General features: G+C 47.9%; 2 protein-coding genes across 14 annotated transcripts in view; one reads left to right on the top strand and one right to left on the bottom strand.

Moving 5' to 3' along the window:
- Window positions 1–15,211, bottom strand: part of Pced1b (PC-esterase domain containing 1B) — a 143,390-nt gene extending 128,179 nt beyond the window's left edge. For 3 of the 7 annotated variants that reach the window (XM_031354045.1, XM_031354021.1, XM_031354030.1), the window contains exon 1: window positions 14,765–14,884. The gene's annotated coding sequence lies outside the window, so the exon portion shown is untranslated. Of the gene's footprint in view, window positions 1–13,540; window positions 13,695–14,764; window positions 14,896–15,104 lie in introns of those variants that run through there. The other 4 variants (XM_031354041.1, XM_031354035.1, XR_004113622.1 and 1 more) reach the window with 4 other exon arrangements.
- The window catches only part of Amigo2 (adhesion molecule with Ig like domain 2), an 18,826-nt gene extending 652 nt beyond the window's left edge, over window positions 1–18,174 (top strand). For 2 of the 7 annotated variants that reach the window (XM_031354006.1, XM_031354013.1), the window contains exon 2: window positions 15,685–18,174. In XM_031354006.1, coding sequence (XP_031209866.1) covers window positions 15,743–17,317 — 1,575 coding nt within the window. In that variant the 5' untranslated portion in view covers window positions 15,685–15,742 and the 3' untranslated portion in view covers window positions 17,318–18,174. Of the gene's footprint in view, window positions 1–372; window positions 586–14,957; window positions 15,330–15,684 lie in introns of those variants that run through there. The other 5 variants (XM_031354000.1, XM_031354003.1, XM_031353996.1 and 2 more) reach the window with 5 other exon arrangements.
- Window positions 18,175–20,616: the final 2,442 nt, after the last annotated feature.

Genomic DNA, 20,616 nt, shown 5'->3' with positions numbered 1-20,616 from the left:
CCGATAGGAAATAGATTCGAACAGTAAGTGATAACTAGGGGCAACCGATAGGAAATAGATTCGAACAGCACGGAGGGTAGGCAGCTGCCCAGCTGCCCAGCCATTGTGCTGTTTAGGGCTTTTTGTAAATATAAAGGTTGTGAGTGTCTTTCATCTGGGAACTCAATAACCAAGGCGGAGTAGAAACCCTGGGCCAGGATTTTAAATATTTTCTACAACATAGAGGCAAACCTTGAGCCTTCAGGGGCAAACCCCTCCAGGAGCTTGGTGCAAATTGCCCTTAAATACAAAATAGAAAAACCAACTAACCACAAAAGAAACAATGGAATAAAGTCAACTCTATTAAAGCTAAGAATTTCTCTTCCTCAAAAGTGCAGGAGGCCCTAGGAGTCGTTAATCTGCGGGGCAAGCATATCAGAGCTTAAGGATGAAAAGCGATACTCAGTGTTGGCAGAGATTGTCAAGCATGTGGGCTCCCGCATAGTCCTTGTGGGGTGATAAACTGGCAGAACCACTTTGGGAAGCTGGTAGTTCCGCCCAGTGCTGAACATGACTGTAACCTCTCACTCCACAAATCTATCCCAGGTATGTACTCAAAAGAAACTAAGGGATTAGGTATGTCTACAGTCCTATTACTTCAAGGTCATCCTCTGCTTAACATGACTTTAAGTCCAGCCTGGGCTATAAGAGACTCTGTCACAAGCAAACACACCATCAAACAACAAATGTGCATGTTTAGCAAAGTCAAGTGTTAACGACGATACATACAGGAACAAGCCGAAAGCCAGCTTGGGGTCTGAATCCTCTGGCAAAGCACTTGCCATGTGAGTATGAAGAAGTGAGTGCCACCCTCAGCGCCTAGGAGAGAGCCGCGAGCTATGGTGTGTGTTGATCATCCCAGCCCTGGGGAAGTGGAGATGGGAATATCCCTGGGGCTTGCTGGCAGACTGGCTAGTTAATCAGTAAGCTCCAGGTTCAGCAAGCAATTCTGTCCCCAAAATTAAAGTGGAGAGAAATTGAGAAGGACATGTGACATTGATTGCCTTCTGGGCTGCATATACATGTATATACACACAAACACATGTATACACACACATACAAATACACATACACACACTTATACACAAAAACACACATACACACAAAAATACACACTATACACACAAACATACTTATACACATACATATACACAAAACCACACTTATACACGCAGGTATACAGAAAACACAATTACACACACACACACATACACACACACACACAAGCTACCCAAATGCCCTTGTTAATGAAATTGTGATATTGCCATACAATGGAATAGGATACAGATCTACAGCTATCCACAAAGCCAAACCTACAGATGAAGCTCTCAAATGAGTTTAGCACCAAAGCAGACAGGCAGTGTCAGACCCCACTAACACAAAGCTACCTGCACTGCACAAGTCAGGGGTCTCTGACACTGGAGGTCGGTGGCCGCAAGAACCCAGTGCACATGTGACCTGGTGGAAGCCCTGTGTCTGGGCTGCCTTCCAGGGCATGTGGCTCTTCTTTAGCCTATCCTGTTCTGGGAGTCTGGTCCACTGCCTGTCTCTTCCCCTCTCAAGTCAGCTCTATAGAGTGCCTGCTTCTGCTGACCTAACTTCTGAGCCTTTAGCTCTTGAGGTAGCTAGCTCCCCAGCTTTCTGACTGTTTCTCTGACATGAATTCTCTGTTCTTTATCCACGTGTCTCTTCCTCATCATGAGTCTACCCCTTATTTACAGTACGGCTCTTTCTCCTCTGTGAATGTACTGATGAGGGAAAAGAGGAAAGATCAGTCTAAAGTGCGACAGGGATGTTTTCCAGGAGGGCAGAATCAGAGACCATTGTATTTCTTGTGTAACAGGGTTCACTGGGGCTGAGGGAGTAGCTCTGTTGGTACCTTGCCTAGCAGGCATGAATCCAGCCCCACATAAGAGGGAGTGGTGGCTTACTTCTGTAACTTCAGCATTGAGAAGCATAAACAGGAGGCTCAGAAGTTCAACAGCATCTTTGCCTGCATATTGAATTCAAGGCTGGGATACACAAGACCCTGCTTCAACCAACCAACCAGCCAACCAACCAACCAACCAACCAACCAACCAACCTCCTCCTCCTCCTCCTCCTCCTCCTCCTCCTTCTCCTCCTCCTCCTCCTCCTCCTACTACTACTATTACTACTACTACTACTACTACTACACCTACCTGGGATAAAACAAGATCCTGCTTCAACCAACCAGCCAACCAACCAACCAGCCAACCAACCAACCACTACCACCTACTACTAGTACTACTACTACTAAACCTAGTTTACTGAAAACTAGGAGTTAACATGTGCTTGTCCTCCTTAACACATGGGAGGATGAAGCAGGGGGATCACAAGTTTAAAAACAGACCTATCTCAGTAGACGCAAAAGATTTCAACCATTACTTGTGGTATCGCTCTTGTGTCATTAAGATTCTAATGGCTTGATCCTGAGATGCCAAACCTACTCTATCTTGGAATGGGCCTCCATCTTAAAAGGGAAAAAGCAAAAAGCTGAGAGCTTGGCCTGCAACTAAACCCAAGCTGCACACATGCAGGCTTGTCCTTGACCAGAGTGGCTCCCTAGCTGCTTCCTAGCAACAGTTAGTCAAAGATTAGTCCGATTGTTTCAGATGTGCTTTCAGACCGTGGGTTTGTGATCGTACAAGGTCTTGCTTCAGAGCACCCACCTGTCGGCTTACAATAGTCACTTAGTTAGATACTTGCCAGGTGGGCCCCCTCCCCCCATTTACTTCCGTTTCCTTTAAAACCTCGGCCTCATGAGAGCTCTCAGCTGCCTCACGACCCTCCTGTGGGTCTGCTGTGAGCCCAAACTCGAGTGTGTGATAAACAGACCCTAATGTGATTACAGCAGAAGTGGCTCCTTGGTGGTCTTTTGGGGTTCACGAATGCTTCCTGGCACAACAATACTGCTAAATATTAAACATACCAAACACTTCTATTTCACACTCAACAAACACATTCATGTCTATAACTCTGATTTCTCAAGGCTTTCTTCCAGGAATGAAGTACAGCCAGATGGAAACTATAAATGGATGAATAGGTAGATACTCTCCGGGTTCTAGTTGACATCATTCTCCATGGATGAAAGATGCCAAAAATATGAAGCTTCTAGTTTTGCAGGTAGGAGCTATGCTGACGCTCCTGATCTGGCCCCACCTGGACCACACTGCAATGCTGAGGAACACACTGACCGCACACGGACTCAACAGCCAAGAAATCAAGACAGCCTGTCCGCTTCTGCTCAGGAGCAGCCAAGAAAGCGCACACCTTCTCCCACCAGGATGGTCCACCACAGTGTAGGAGGCAAGGGGCAGCATGCCAAAACTCTACTCCAAAGAGATTTGTTTGCTTGCTTGCTTTGATTTTTCTATAGTGCCCTTTGGGTATTTCCCATTGAACACAAGACAACCCCTCTTTACTCCTAACTAAATGTTTCCACCAAAGAATTCACCCTCATTAGTCCCCAGGGTTGCTGAGAAGCCCAGGTGGGCACACCAGCTGAATCCTGTCATCCACAGCAGCAGAGAGTGAGCAAGGTGGGCTGAGCAATGAGGACCTGCTGTACTCTGGCAGAACAGGGCTCGAGGGAGCCACGAAATTGGCATAAACATACTGTGGTGAGCCACCTCTCCAGCACCATTTATTTTGTACATAAACCTTGCCATTAAGTTCAACAAACATTTATTAAACATCTGTGCTATATCAAACCACAGCTAAAGCCAAGGGCAATAAGACAAAATACTCTTTTACAGTTTTATAAATCTCAGAGCCCTATTCACCTGTCTCAACCTTGCAAAACCAAATTGCCTCTCCGTTTGTTACATCACACCGGAAGGTTAGAATCTGGAAGGCTGACTTCCAACTAAAGATCACATAGCCAAGAAACAGAGCATTGGGGACCCAAATCCAGGGATCTGACTCTTTCTTCAATGGTCCATTTCACCATATCACCCTATTTCTATACTCTGCCATTTGGCACTTAATTACAGGATGTTTTCAGACCCACTGTGCATGCCAAGAGCTATATCTTCCTTGCTTAGAAATCTTTGTGGTTAATGTCATGGAGAAGAGGAATCTTACAGTTGCTCAATTCCTTTTGTTGTCAACCAATTCTGAGGCAGTGTCTTATGAAGCCCAGGCTAACCTTAAACTTGCTACATAACCGAGGCTAGTCTTGAACAAGTGACCCTCTTGGGTCCACCTCCTAAGAATCAGGACTACATGCATGTGTCGCTGTGCCTTACATGGTCACTTAGTTCTGAAACCATTGTTCACCTCTGGTTACTTACTAGTTTACCACAAATTATGTTTTAACTTAGATACACTTCACTTTGTTGAATCAGGTATTTTGTCAACAACATGAGTAAGCTAAAATTCTGCATCTTTCTGGGGCAAGCATTTCGGCGATCGGTCACCTCCGGCTTGGAGTCGTGTTCTCTGTACTGCGTCATTGCTGATATTTATTTCTAATCACAATGCAGATTCCTAGAAGAGAGCAGCCACATTATAGTTCTGGGAGTGTGGCCAGGACTAACAATATTTGCTGAATGGAATTTAAATCATGGTTGGCTCTGCTACTCCCTAAATGGGAAACATTAGCACTAATGGTTAAGCTTGCAACTGGAGTAAGAAAGGACGGGGTAAGGGAGTGAGATCTACCTCCAATCTTGGGTCACTTCACTAACTAAGCTCCGTAGCTCTTGTTAGGAAACGGGGCTCTAACAGCCATTTCCTAGGGTCCTTGTAGCAGTTCAGTGGGAAGCCTTAGGCCAGAGTGTGGTGAAGTGCTGCATAGACTGTGTGCACTTACTAGGACCACTTCCTGTGATCTTTCCAGAAGTCCTCCTCCTAAGGAATGTGATGCTACACCTCACTACTACAAACGGAAAGGTCAGAGTTCCATGGAGCACCAAACACTGAAGCCTGCGTTTGGTGAAAGTAACCAATGGAGCACCAATGGTGGTCCAGGCAGAGGGTAGCAGCAAGGTTTCTCGTTTTCTCCCTCAATGCTATCTTGTTTCATTTGTGTTCATAGCAGGAGAGTGATGTTTGCTTCAAACTAGATGTTATTTTGAATAATCACATCTGCCTTTATAAAACTACGGTAATTAATGCTACATGAAATTCTCAAACCTGGGAGTTTTAAATATTATCAGTGTGTATGGGAATGTCAGCGATGACTCCAGCTTTGAGGATATAATAGCATTTAGGAATTCAATTAGATGATCCCTCCAGGCCAGTAATTCGAAAAATGAAAATTAGACTCCTATGATTTATGCCCTAGACCCTAAAAGGTAGTCATAATAATTACAAACATTGTTTTGGCACATTTGACTTTTTCAAAACTGTATATTTTTTGTTGTGCATGCTGTGTTTATGTGTGTGTGTATATGTTTGCAGGGTGTTTACCCATGCATACATTTGTGGGGACCAGAGGTTGATGCCAAACATCTTTAATAGCTCTCTGCCCCTCCCCACCCCTCTTTTTGAGCCAGGCTCTCTGACTGAGCCCAGAGCTTGCACTTCCCCCTAGATTGGCAAGCCGGTGAGTCCCTGGGACTCTGTAACCCACAGAGTGATGGGGTTACAGGCATGTGGGTCTGGTTTTTAAGTGGGTTGTGCACATTTGAACTCATGTCCTCATGCCTGAGCATGAGGTTACCCACTGAACCATGTCGTCAGCCCCACAGGTTTTCAGAAGGAAATTTTTATTTGTGTATTTCATCCCTAAGGCTGAATTTGGAATATCAAAGAAAATGGGCGTATTTTTATTTTTATAAATATGTTTACATGCACTCCTATAAATTCAGCATTTGGAAGGCAGAGGCACAGAGAGGGCCTGTTTGAGGCCAGGCTGGGTTACATAGCAACAAAAGGAGAAGAAGGAAGAGAAGGAGCAAAAAGTGGAGAAGGAGGAGGAGGAGGAGGAAGAGGAGGAGGAGGAGGAGAAGGAAGTGCAAAAAGAGGAGCGCAAGAAGGGAGGAACAGGAAGGGGAGGGGCAGGAAGGGGAGGGGCAGGAAGGGGAGGGGCAGGAAGGAAGGGGAGTGGAGGTGGGGAGCAGGAGGGGGCTGGGTTACATAGCAACAAGAGGAGGAGGAAAAGGAGGAGGAAGAAGAAGAGGAGGAAGGGGAGGAGCAGGAAGAGGGAGGGGTAGCAGAAATCGGGGAGCACAAGGTGTGTTTTTAGCAATGTGTAAGTGTGACAAAGAAGAAAATCACTTTACTGACTTCACTCCAGTGGACTTATTCTTTGAGCTGAAACTTTAATTTGCCAGTGAGATTATGAACGGCAGTTCTCTGATTCCATTTCTCCTCCACCCTTCCAGTCTTCCTGCAGGAAGCACACAGCATTTTCACGATTAAGAGAAAGGGTCCTTGATTGCGATTATTTTCATTTCCCATTGAGAACCAAATGGTGGCGTGGGGCATAGGAGCCAGTGACCTTGGCAAAGGCTCGCCTTGGGAGGACTCAGTGTTTTACAGTGAGATTCAACAAAAGATATTGATTGAGTCCTGACCTGGAGCTGAGAAGGCGGGAAATCTGTTTCCACTGTGTGCCTCATTTGCACGGCGCTGGTGTGGCTGCCCGGTCATTTACACAGCACTGTAATCATCTAACGGTGCCCCCACCACACACACACACACACACACACACACATACACACACACACACACACACACTTAGGTGCTTAGGAAATGATGAATAACTGTAGTGCCAATACAGGCGGAATTGAGTCTCCACCCGCCCCCTTAGGGGTTACTTCGCTGCCTGCCTAAGAGGTACAGGAGGATCTGGCTCTCTGAAATTGAAGTGGGTGTTATTAAGTGAGAATCCCACCTAAACAGAAACTCTAACCAGCTAGAGCTTTCTGTTGTGTTTTTCTCATCATAAAATATTGTAGAATACTAGAACACAGAGATAGGAGAGAAAGGGGGATATTTTAAAAACCACTGGTGGTGTAGGAATATAACTTGTTCACATAATGTATAATCTATAATTCATATGTGTAATTCAATTACAATCATAATTGTACCATTTTGTAATTTTGATGTCCTCAAATAGTACCCTTCCATATTATTTTAGATAGCAATATAGCAGGGCTTCTTAAGCTTTTCTACTCATGACCCATTATTGCCCTATACATTTTTAAAAGACAACTGATGTATGCATGTATGATAGCTATACAAACTGAAAACATGCTGGAATAAAAATTTTATTTTAACACATTTTTTGGTATATAATTTTACTATTTATTGGAGATGAACGAAAACTTGCATTGCAGTAAGATAAAGGTGGTTGTTATTTTTACAGAAACGGGCTGGAGGGATGTGGCTCATTGGTAAAGTCTAGGTGGTCCTCTGGCAGAGGACCAGAGATCAGTTCTCAGTCCTCAGACTAGATGACTCACAACTACCTGTAACTCCATCACCAGGGACTCCAGTGCCCTCTTCTGGCCTTTGGAGGTACTTGCTCTTGCCCATGTGTGTGCACTCATGATCATACACTCATACACACATATAAACAATATACACATACGCAATTTAAACAATAATTGAATCTTCAAATCATAGCAAGTATTTCACACTAAAGGACACTCTCACAGTGATGAATAACTATCAATGGTTTTTTTTGAGTTGATTGATATCTTGATTTTATAATCACCAATGATGATAATAGCTCTGCATAAATATGTAACACAAAATGGCAAAAGTATTGTTTTCAGCTATTTTAGGAATTCTATCCTAATCCTAAGTCGATTTTTACTTAATGATTTTTTGAATGAAACATCAGCCTGCCGTTCAAACAATAATATCTCAAAACAAACTAACACAACATAATCCAAACATACTACTTTAGTATCTGCGTGCTGAGAACCATAGTAGGGGAATATGAAATACTTTCGGCTTTCATAATTAGAACATTACTTTTCTGTATAAGCAGGAAGCCTTATATATACAGTAAAAACGCTGCAGTTCATAGCATGGGGTCTAAGCTGGGGGGTTTCTGCAGCTTTTAGGGGTGCCGCTCTGCATGACACCAGAAGTGTGCATGCCTTGTGTTCAGTACCAAGGCTGTGGTGACGTCACATAACGTAACACAGGTGAGTCCTGCCAGACGCTCCTTGAATTCACTCTAATTCTGAATTAACATTTGGCTTTTTAATGTTCAGAAACCAGCCCTGACATCCGGTCATTCTCCCTCGGTCACAACCCACAGTCGAAGAGGCAATAAGCAAGTGTGATGCCAGCCTTGTGCACTCATATCCGTTAACCCACACACCTGTTACATTAAGAACGTGCCCCCGCTTTCTGTTAGAAAAGGTGCTGTCCTGAACATGTGATAGCCAGCCAGCTGCAGCTCAATACCTGAGCCAAGTCTGCCGACACACCTGTAACCCCAACACTCAGAAGGCTGAGGCAGGAGGATCTGGAGTTTGGGGCCTGTGTGGGCTACATAATGAGATCCCCACCAACCTAGACCTTGTTTCAAAAAAGGAAAACAAAACAAAAAACAAGAAAAAAACAAAAAACCTCAAATAACTCACCAGATAAATAATTTAAAAAAATTACATGCTTGGTAAAACAATGTGTCTACTGTGAACAAGTAGCTTCTATCGCTTCTGTTGAAGGAGCAAGAGACAGACACAAGCACTCAGGAGATGGAGGAGGCTAGGTGCTCAGTGAAACAGCAACAGATCATAGGAGAAATGATGTCCAGACCTGCTCCAATTACTCAGAACCTGCTGTTTACAGGCCGTGTCCCAGGCCTGAGCCACAGACGACAGACACACTGCTGCCCAAAACTCAGGAGAAAGTTTGGAAGTTGAAAGTACCTTAAGAGAACAGTGTTTGTCATATCCCCCATTTAATCCATAGGGATTCTGGGCAAGCTATGGGAAATCTGCCGGAGACTTGATCTTCAATCTCGCCGCACTAATGGAGTTCTATGATCACTCTGCTGTCTCAGACTTTCAGAGTTGAAAACTCTGAAGAACAGGGACTGTACCCCTACCTGCTTTACGTCCAAGCACAGCTAAACAACTCTGCAGGGACTTCAACAGGCTGGTCCCAATGCTACCCAAACTTTGAAAAGGGTAAGCAAGTGACGGTGTACACCAAAGGCTGCACACTGCACCATCCTTTCTAGGCGCCTGGCTGGAAAAGGCCAGTCCCCAGAGACAGGACGTGAGACGGAGCTCGCAAGGGCTGGGAAGGGGAGAGGAGCGACTTCTGTTAGGGTTGTGAAGAAATGCCTTACAGGAAGTAACCCAAGAGAGGGGGTCCTTGGCTTACAGTTCAAGGCTCCACACCCCTTCCTGTTGGGGAGGCACCATGGCAGGAGTGCCCCTTCAGTAAGCCACTCCCTCCAGCTAAGCCCCACTTCAAGACCTACACCAAGCAGGGGACCAGCTGTTCAAACACCCAAGCCTTCTGGGAGACATTTGACATCCATTCTTCAAAAGAGAGGACCGGGCACCACCTGTTTGATGCCTCTCGGCTTAGGGGTGCCTGGTGCGTACTGCTGTAAGCAGACCAAAATATGAACTTACAATTTGGGACAAGCTAAATTGTACAGTTAAAATGTTTAAAATGGTGACTTTTCTCTCCACTGACTACCAACAGCATCCTGGAATGAAGAGGAAGCCGAGAGAGTGGGTTGGGTGATGCTCCAGAGCTGACTGCCTGGGTTCTCCTTGGGCAGGGGATGTGGTCCCTGCTCCATTTCCAACCAAGCAGAGGATGCTTCCAGCAAAAGCACAGCGTCCGAGCTGAGCGGTGACCTGAAAACGCATCACCAATAGCAAGAGTTCTGGGACAGGGTGCTGCCGCCCTAGCAGACACTGGACAATGCACACAGACCTGCAGAGGCCAGCCAAAACTAGGAAAGAGTGCTGAAGGTGTTGCACTTCTGGAGCTGCTGGGCAAAGCCACGCACTTCCCCTGGATCAACACTTGAGGAAAAAACCCTATTGTAGCAGTAAAATAAAGGTTAGGGATAAAAGGGATATGCCAGAGGTATTAACTAACCCAGCTGAGTAAATCAGAGGAAGGGTGGGCCTTCTGGCAGGCGAGCTGGCTCCCCCAAAGACCCTCTGCCTGGAGGAGTGTGCGCGAGGCACTGCTGCCTTCCGAATATTTTTATTTCTAACACGACCAGTTATAACAGGCTTCATTGTGGGTAAAAAATGGTTTCTAAGAAGCTTGCACCTGTCCCAGAAAGGGCACACCCTGTAGATGGGGGGCCAGATGTGACAGAATCAATGAAAACAGCACTTTTATCTTTGAAGCGATGACAGTAGTTAGCTCCCACCATGCCGAAACTGCAAGTTGGATCACGGAAGCAGGAGAACAAAGAGGGAAGAGAATACGTAATGGCTAGCAGACCCCACCAGGGCCCAAGACCACACCACCTGTAAGGTCCGCAGCTGCAGCAGCAGCAGCCGAAGGCAGGGTGAACTGCCAACAGTCAAGGTCAACATCGAACGGACAAGTCAAAGGTGAAGAGGGGGCTCCAAAGCATGAGCACTCCCCTGAGAGAGCATCAGGTGTGCAGCCTGTGGACATCTCCCTGCTGGACACACACAGATTGTGGGCCTCCATTGGCTCAACTTGTGACATGCTCACTTGGAGGAGAAACCAATCTTAACAGAAATGCCTTCCGTCTTTCTTTAGTTTCTGCCATCCTATAAAAAGTCCCTAGACAAACATTTTAGAGGGTTCCCCCCCCCTTGGAACCTCTCCCGAGCTCTGCTTTCCGAAACAGATCTTTAATCTCCTTCAAGCTGTATCTCTATAATAGGAAGCTCCCTCCAAAGAGCACCCTTCTTGTCTGGGAGTTTCTTTCTAGAGGTTGTGAGACAAGGACCCAAAGCAGAGTCACTGCCTCATTTGTGTGACCCTTAGTGTCCGGTGCTTTGACTCCTGAATAATGAACACTTAATATAAGAAAACTCTCTCCTAAGGACACTCGCTTTCACAGTCTGTTATTATGAGTGCTACCTGCCAATGAGGTACACACACACTCGGGAGTGCACAAACACACAACACACACACAGACACACACACACGTGAGGGGGGTAGAGAGAGAGGGGGAGGAGAGAGGAGAGAGAGATATTTTAGTGGATCACAGGAAACTTGCTAGACTTAAAAGAAATAAAGAAAAGGAAACCACCACACCAGGTAGAAAGCCATTAGCAAAAGCAGCTATGTCAGGGTAAATCTTGCTTGTCAAACGAACCGGATGCAGAGTCACCTAGGAGGCAAGCGTGCTGGGCAAACCCGTGAGGGACCTTCTCCATCAGGTGATCTGAGATGAGAAGGCCCAGCCTGGATGTACACGGCACCTCTCCATGGCAGCACAGATGAAAGCCTTGCTTTTTACCTGCTGGCCCTTGCTCTCACTGGCAAGGTCATCTACCTTACTGCTGCCATCGCCACTGCATTCCTCTGCTAATACCAGAACCCAACGTCTTCAGGCTTCCAACAGTGGACTGGAGACTGGTCAAACAAGAAAGGCTCTAAGCCTTCAGGGCCAGGCTGGGTCTGTTGAGGCATCCACCCTCACAGACGGCACAGACCAGGTGCTCAGCATCCCCGGTGTGAAGATAGTCAATGATGGACTGCTAAGACAGCAGTGCAAGCCAAGCAGGTAAACCCCTACTTTATACATAGATTCAGTGTCTGAGTCCTGTCCCCCTAGGTAAACCAAATACACTACTGCTATAATCATGTCTTGCCTTTGATCTCTAAGTCTTCAAGTTTTTAAAAATATAACCTGAGAAACTGGAAACCAGAGCTAGAACCTGACCCTCATCGCAATCACGGCTTCCCGACAGGAGGGCCTTCCACGGCCAGGAAGGTGCACCACGACCACGGCCATCTCAGCACACTAGATTCAAAATCAGATCATACGCCGAAGCCACTTCTTACTATCCAATGGAGTCATCCTCAAACGGTCAAAAATATCAATAGAAAAATACCACGCGGACGAGACCAGAGGACCATCCATCTGTCCTATTTTAGAGCCCGAGACGGCACTCAGCCATCTGTCTTGGTACTCATTCCAAGCTGGAGGAAGAAACTTCTCGGTTCTGTTCAACTTAAAACCTCTTCAAGCCGAGCCTCAGGACCATTTCAACACATTCCACTTTCAAACAATTTGGAGTGCAGCCGTTTATCATCTGGGTTATGGGACAGTATCACACTGTAGGGTTCAGTGAACAATGAGCGAGCTGCTGTAGGCAAGCACAGCTCAGTCTGGCACATAAGAACACACGGACATCTCACACCTCCACTGAACACATCAGGACGAGGTCTGTCACAAGGGATAAAAGCACATCACAGAACAGTGTACCCAAAACAAGGACGAAGCAGTAGAGAATACAGTTAAGTGAAAGCATCTGGTGGCTTTCAGGCGCGGCTGGATCTAGGACTCCAATGCTTGTCAGGATCGCTTGCTTTCAGACACACTTTATGACGGGTAAAGGATAAGAGCCAGCAGACCGAGACTGTCACCATGCAGGCATCCTCTTAGGTTTCATTCATCAAAATGTTCCTGAATGCCAACCAAGTGTCAGCTGTGACCCTGACAGGAAACGGTTGCCATAAGGGATTTTCCTTATAGTGGAGACGGGGTGCTATGATTTGAATACAATTCGAGTGTGTTCCTCCAAAACCCACTTGATAGAAGCCTGACCATATGTGGCTGTATGAGGGTATGAAACTTCCAGGAGGTGGGGTCTAATGTTGAGCCATCAATTCATGGAGGCTCACCCATGGGACCACGGGATTAATGAAGGTCTCAAGGGACTCCAGGTGCTAAAGTTGTTATACAAATAACAAATGTGGGTCCTGAACCTCTCTGGCATGCTGTGCCTCTGTGTGGCTTCTTCTCTTACTCTTCTGTCATCTACCCTGCTGTGAATACCATGGGGGTTCTTCTCTAGAGGCAGGACTGAGCAAGAGGCATGACCTTGGACAGCCAGATTCTTTAACTGTGGGCTCAAATACATTTCTTTGAAAAACTCACCCCGTTTAGGTATTTTGTTATAGCAACCAAAAATGGACTCCCACAGTGGGGATCCATTAGATGATAAAGGTTAACAAATAAACCTTAAAAACAAAAACAATATCTTCCGCAAAGTAAGGCCATACTTTTGCTATTATTAAAGTCAGCTTTCTTGTCTCCATGCTAGTAAATAGAGGCCTTTCGCGCCTCTCTTGCCTTTGACATATGTGGGAGTCTAGAGATCTGGTCTCAGATAGACCTGCCTGTGAGTTTGTGTACAGTTGTGGGGTGATAGCGAGATACTTCTGCCAGCTGCCTCCAGGGATAGGATAACTTCCACCCATTTTAGATCATTTTCTGAAAAGCACGGGTTTAACAGCCTTCCTGGTTTCCTTCCAGTAGGATATCAGTAAAATACTGCAAACCCCAGTCACTTACAGGTCATTTAAATAGTATTCCTTTGATTACCTGATTCCATTTCCAGGTGACCGTCAGCTTTGTGACTGTGACCTCTTTAAACCCGAGTTGTTTGAGAAGCCAGGGGGGCGTGGTCTGATTGGAAATCTTAACGTATTTCTCTGGGGAAGTGAAGAATGCGCCCCTGAAGCACACCGGGTGGATGCTTGTGGTAAAAGTCAATCTTTAGTGAAAGTGAAACTAACAGGAACCAAGTTGCCCTCCCTTGAAAACACTGAATCACAGAGCCATTCCGGAACCAGTCCAAATGAACGCAACACACAGGTCTATCAGGTCCACGCCAAAAACTCACTCAGGAAGTTTTCGCTAAATTTAAGGGTGCCTGGGGCTGGGGTGAGGGTAATCATTTCGGTTTTTAAAGTTGTATTCACGTGTTCTGCTCTCACTGTCTCCCCAATTTTGTCTGCCTTTCAATGGCTCCCTAGCCCTTCTACTGTGGTTAGCGTGTGATGTTTAAGGACAGTAAATTATTTCTTTTAATCCGTACACAACGCCAAATGGATCATTTGGCTCAGTCAAATCCCATCGTTTAAGCCTTAAACAAGAATGGATTTGTAATCGCAAAGCCCACCAGCTTCAAGCTCTCTACCTCATTTTCACATGGCCTTGTCCAGCTTGTGCCTTCCCAGAATGCTAGCTAGCTCAGTCTACTGGAGCCCTGGTGGCTGCACGGCCTCTAGGGGACTAGTCCTTCTGCGTAGCCACCCCTACTGTATTCATCCTAGTCCCGAAGCCGCCCGCACGACTCTGGATTTTTTTGTTTGTTTATTTTATTTTATTTTTTTTTTTAAAGCTAAATGCCCTTATCTGTGCATTCCAACCGGAAGCCTTCTTTCCTGCCCCCTTTGCTTCTAGAACTGGGCCCGGTGCCTCGGGCCGCCGTCTCCGAGTTAGGAAAAGGGCTCGAACTTTCCCAGGGAACCGGGGGGCGTCCCCGCGGCGCCTTCGCATCCCCTCCCCCCGCAAAGCCCCGGTGGTGCCGGAGGGAACGCGCCGCGGCCCTCGCTCCTGTCCTCCTCCTCCTCCTCCTCCTCCTCCTCCTCCTTCTCCAAACCCGGGCGGGGACCCTAGCAAGCACCCGGTGCGCAGCGCCCGCCAGGCCCCTCGCCCCAGCCCCTAAGCCAGGCTCCGAGATCGGGGTGGGGTGCCACCTGCGGGCCACCGCGCGCGCGGGCTCCGGCGCGCGGCACCCCGGCACCCCGGGCGGCTCCCTACCGGGCTGGGCGGCTCCCCCGCGGGCGCGGGGCGAGGGGCGCGGGGCCTGGGGGCGCAGAGTCGCAGGCCTCGCTGCGGTCCCACCCGGCCGAGAGGCGGCGCGGAGCCCGCACGGGGCCGCCTCTGCGATTGGCTGCGCGCCCCCTGCTCCGCCCGCCGCGGCGCCCGAGGAGCGAGGACGCGGGGACCCGCCTCCCGCCCGCTCCCGACCCCGGGCGCGCGGGATAAAAGGCGGGCGGCGGGCGCGGGAGCCCGGGCCCTGCAGCCTGCGAGCGCCACCGGCGGGCCGGCTTCCCCCGCCGCCCACCCCGCTCCCGGCGCGGCCGAGCTCCGGCGGTACCTGCAGCCGAGCGAGAGAGCCGGGGAGCCCGCGCCGCCGCCTCGAAACTCGCCAAAGTTGAGAGGCTGCCGCCCACCGGGAGCTGGAGGCAAGGTGCGAGCGCGCGGGGCGCGAACCGGCAGGCGGACGCGCGGACCTTCCGAGCGCACCGCCGTCGGCGGCCTCTCCGGGGCCGCTGCGGCTTCCCAGCGCTGTGAGTGGTCCGCTAGACCGACGGCTGGCTAAGTATTTCCGTTCAATTGTTTATGGGATGCGATTGTGTATTTTTTTGTGTGTCGGTGGAGGGAGTGAAGGCAGAAGGCATCCTTTAAAAACAAAACCACAAAAAAACTGAGTTTCTCACAGTGAGACTGTTGCATGGAGAGTAGGTGCCAGGAAATCTTACTGAGTTGGAGTAATCTAGGAAAAATGCATTTAACAGGTTCTTCTTATTCCTTTTTTTTTTTTAAAGCTCCCCCCCCCCTTTGGAGATGAAAGCCATTTCAAAAGTTAATTGGAACGAAAGCAATTAGGGAATAACTCTAACGGGTTAACTAGTGGCTAACTTGTACTTTTCTCCCGTTTTCAATGTTGTTACCAGATTGGAGGGAGGCTGAACTGGTGAGAAGCGACTGGCAAGAGACTCAGAGGCGACCATAATGTCGTTAAGGCTCCACACACTGCCCACCCTGCCTAGAGCTGTCAAACCGGGTTGCAGAGAGCTGCTGTGTCTGTTGGTGATCGCAGTGATGGTAAGCCCCAGCGCCTCAGGAATGTGCCCCACTGCTTGCATCTGTGCCACCGATATTGTCAGCTGCACCAACAAAAACCTGTCTAAGGTGCCTGGGAACCTTTTCAGACTGATTAAAAGACTGGATCTGAGCTATAACAGAATCGGACTTCTGGATGCCGACTGGATCCCGGTGTCGTTTGTCAAGCTGAGCACCTTAATTCTTCGTCACAACGACATCACCAGTATCTCCACGGGCAGTTTCTCCACGACTCCCAATTTAAAGTGTCTGGACTTATCATCCAATAGGCTGAAGTCGGTGAGGAGTGCCACGTTCCAAGAGCTGAGGGCTCTGGAAGTGCTGCTGCTCTACAACAACCACATTTCCTATCTGGACCCGGCGGCGTTCGGAGGACTCGCCCACTTGCAGAAACTCTACTTGAGTGGGAACCTCCTCACGCAGTTCCCTATGGATTTGTATGTCGGGAGGTTCAAGCTGGCTGACCTGACCTTTTTAGACGTTTCTTATAATCGAATCCCTTCCATACCAATGCACCATATAAATCTAGTGCCCGGGAAACAGCTGCGAGGCATCTACCTTCACGGGAACCCGTTTGTCTGTGATTGTTCCCTGTACTCCTTGCTGACCTTTTGGTACCGTAGGCACTTTAGCTCTGTGATGGATTTTAAGAATGACTACACCTGTCGCCTGTGGTCTGACTCCAGGCACTCCCACCAGCTGCAGCTGCTCCAGGAGGGCTTTCTGAACTGTTCTTATAGCGTTATCAACGGCTCCTTCCATGCACTTGGCTTTATCCACGAGGCTCAGGTTGGGGAAAGGGCGATCGTCCACTGTGACAGCAAGACTGCTAATGGAAATACTGATTTCATCTGGGTCGGCCCCGATAACAGACTGCTGGAACCAGATAAAGACACGGGGAACTTTCGTGTGTTTTACAACGGGAGTCTGGTTATAGAGAACCCAGGTTTTGAGGACGCTGGAGTTTATTCTTGTATCGCAATGAACAGGCAGAGGCTGTTAAATGAGACCGTGGATATCATGATAAACGTGAGCAATTTCACCATAAACAGGTCCCACGCCCACGAGGCTTTTAACACGGCCTTTACCACTCTGGCCGCCTGCGTGGCCAGTATAGTTCTAGTGCTACTGTACCTGTACCTGACACCGTGCCCCTGCACATGTAAAGCCAAGAGACAGAAAAACATGCTGAGCCAAAGCAGTGCCCATTCGTCCATTCTCAGCCCCGGCCCCACTAGTGATGCCTCTGCTGATGATCGGAAGGCAGGTAAAAGAGTGGTGTTTCTGGAGCCCCTGAAGGATACTGCTGCGGCGGCGGCCGTGGCGGGACAGAATGGGAAAATCAAGCTTTTCCCTAGGGAGACCATTATAGCCGAGGGCATCTTAAAGTCCACCAGGGCCAAATCTGACTCAGACTCAGTCAATTCCGTGTTCTCAGACACACCCTTTGTGGCTTCTACTTAGCTGGGTGCCTGCCTGTGTTCTTGTCTGGTGTGTGTGATTTAATCTCTCCCTACTTTAACTTTGGTCTGCAGAACTAGTAGTAGGACAGCAACTGTTTTGTCTTTTGAGATAAATCCAAAGGGTGTCTTTTAAGATGGTTGCTAGGACGTGAGAGGCAAAGCTTCTCGTGCTGGGTGAAGAGGCAGTTGATGTTGAGAGTTTGAGCTCCCAGTAGCCGCATCTTAGCCCTCAGCCTCGCGGAGGATTTCAAAGCTGCCTTGAAGGCAATAGGACCGGCCATTATCTCTTTATTTGGTTTTCTTGAGGGAAAAATAAAGCTATGTGTTAGCATTCTTTAAAAATAGACTCTTTTGACTTTCTAGAACCAAAGTTGAGCTGAGCTTGTTCTTTTTCTTTTTTCTTTTTTTTAAAAGAAAAACATGAGTGGCTTCTTCCCCTTTTAAAAGATACAGAAGGAAGAATTGGTTATTTATAAAGCACAAAGTTAGCATAGAGGTTTTTCAGCCAAAATCATCAATTCAACCAGAATAGACAAACTTTAGAACATCCACATGACTATGCCACATCGTATGTGGTGCAAAGGGGCATATTCTGTTTAGCCGTCTTCTCTGTAATCTCTGGGCTGTATCCTGGTACAAAAGATGTCGCTGAAACATTAAAGGCGTCATTATTTGATGCCAAGGATATGTGTCAATACCGAAATGTCTGAGTAACTTCCTAGACCTTCGTCGTAGCAGACTCACATCTGTCCATCTGCTTGTGTATATGTAAAACCTTAAGTTACATGAACGGCTGCATAGACCCCAATGTACTGTGTTTCAGACGTTTAAATCACTGTAAATGCATGTGCTCTGGGACTTGATGCTTCTGTTGCCTATTTACCGATGCAACCTGAGGTGTTTGACGTGACGAGCTTGTGCTGCGTGTGTAAAGCTCCGTCACCCGGTGTCCACATTACAGCAGATACCTCTCCCCAGCTCTCGTCAGGACAACAGGGACTTTATCCCCTTTGAGAGGGAGAAAGCAGCTTGAATATGTTCCAGTCAGAGTTTCACTGTCTGCGTCAGTCCACTCTGGCATCGTGCATTCCAGCCAAGTTTGGGAGACCCTTACGTTCTAGTTTGAGGACAAGTGAGTGCCTGGGGGGACCTGATTATTCTCCGGTCTGCCAAGAGATAATCACGTGCCTCTCTGGCACTGAAGGGGAGGGCTGGGACCCGTTGGTGTTTCCAATTCCTTTCATTTTAGAGTCTGGTTTCCCAGGAACCTCAGCACAGTCACACTGGCCTTGTAACCTACACCATAGACTGAGGGAATATAGGACTGGGGTGAAGATGGACTAACTAACATAGCACCATAGCTCACAGGCATCTCAGTGAGGGAGGCTCAGAGAGAATCATGGGCTGTGTATGACCGACAGAAGCCAAGGGACTGAGGGGAGCCCAGGCATGCTCCCTGGAGAAGATAAGGGGTCCGAAAGAATGGTTACCTTAAACACCCATGGGCGTGGAGAAGGATTAAAATCAAGAGTGACCAAAGGCAGAGGAGAAGCAAGTGGGCATCTTCCTAGGGGAAGTTGGGTGTGTTCAACAGTGGCACCTTCCAGAGGCCCAGGTGAGAGTTGACAGTGACATTGGCGACTTACTGGCGACACGGTTGGTGATAGTGGACGTGTGACAGCTCTCTCAGGGCTGCCTGGGGTTCTCTGCAGCAGACTGGTCAGCCGGGAGTTAAGGAGCAAGTGGTCCGAAGGACCCTCCCTAGGGAGGAGGATGCAGAACTGGAGCTCCGTACTGCGAACAACATTACACCGGATTAGAAATGACCACCCTGCTCCTCACTGTGCAGAGCGAGTCCTTCCGAGCCATGTTACCAGCCAAGAGTTCATTGTAGTGACATCCATTTAAGCATCAGATGTATGGAGCTGGTAGTATGACCACAGGGTGTGTGTGGGGGATCTTCTCTTCTCCCTTCATATTTAGAGAAATGCAGACTTGGGGGTGCTATGATTAGTTAGGATCACAGCAGCCTCAAATGCCAGGGAGGGAGGGCATGGCTGTGCTGCCTCTGGGGCACCATGGGTGTGATGGGGCTGGCACCACTCCGGCAACAAAATTGAAGAGAGTCCCTAAACTGTATCTCATCTCGTCTAGAAGAGATCCCTAAGGCCTTCCAGCTGCTGGTCCCTAAGAAATAAGTGTTTGGCTTGGCAGACAACTGGGGGGCAGTACTGGGAGGGGGTGGTGGTGGCATTCAACCATAGCTGCATCTCGTGCCCAGATGCCAGGTTAGGGCAAGATAGACTTAGGTAGAAACCAAGGTCTTTTTAATCAGAAAACAACAACAACAACAGCAGCAAACCCTGAGTATTCAAACACTCTTGCTTTGAGCAAACATAGGATGATGGTAAGTCCTGGGACTGAATGCTGTGGTGTAGACCCCTAAGTGTCTAGGAATATCAGTTGTTAAGTAGGAGCCTGATCTCATGGATTTTAAATACAGGTACAAAATTAATGCGTGCTTTGTAAGTTTGTCTCACGCCAAACTTTTATATAATTTTCCTTCTAAGCAATAACCTGGACTTATGCAACTGGGTTGTTCTCTTAAGCCAGCGAGGAAAGGTGGACAAGCATGGAAAAACCAAGTGACAAGTGACAGGCTCAGGAGTGCCATTCCTTTTCTTTTTGAAAGATTTATTATTTCTCTCTCTTTTCTCTCTCCCCCTCTCCCTGTCCCCCCCCTCTCTCTCTCTCTCTCTCTGTGTGTGTGTGTGTGTGTGTCTGTGTGTGCATGCACACGGACCACAGGTGCTGGATCCCCTGAAACTGGAGTTAGGAGCTGTAAAGCTGCCTGACTCCGGTCCCGGAAACTTAACTCTTGCTCTCTGTGAGAGCAGTGAATGCTTTTTAACCATTGAGCTACCTCTGTAGTCCTGATGCGAAATTTCCTTGGGTTTAGAGCATTTTCACTGAAGTAAGAGAGTCCAGTTCACACTTTCCCATACAGTAATTCTAATTTTAAGATACACATTTTAGGGTTTCAGGGGTGGGGGGATTCAGTAGGTAAAAGCCAAGCCTGATGACCTGAGTTGGGGTCCCCAGAGTCCAGGTAAAGGACTGTACACTGCAGCTAACAGTCAGTTATCCAGAGCATCTCTGTGGCAAGATGAGAAGCGGAGAGAGGAGGCTGTCTAGGAGCCTGGCTTACACAACAGTGAAGAGACTTGCAAACAAGGGGTAGTGCTGGTTAAGGCAGCATGGGAAGGGGTAGTGCTGGTTAAGGCAGCATGGGAAGGGGTA

The sequence above is a fragment of the Mastomys coucha genome, unplaced genomic scaffold (assembly GCF_008632895.1).
Source record: "Mastomys coucha isolate ucsf_1 unplaced genomic scaffold, UCSF_Mcou_1 pScaffold11, whole genome shotgun sequence".
NCBI classification, from domain to species: domain Eukaryota; kingdom Metazoa; phylum Chordata; class Mammalia; order Rodentia; family Muridae; genus Mastomys; species Mastomys coucha.
The sequence above is the reverse complement of the archived record's forward strand: the minus strand, read 5'-3'. Positions and strand labels throughout refer to the sequence as shown.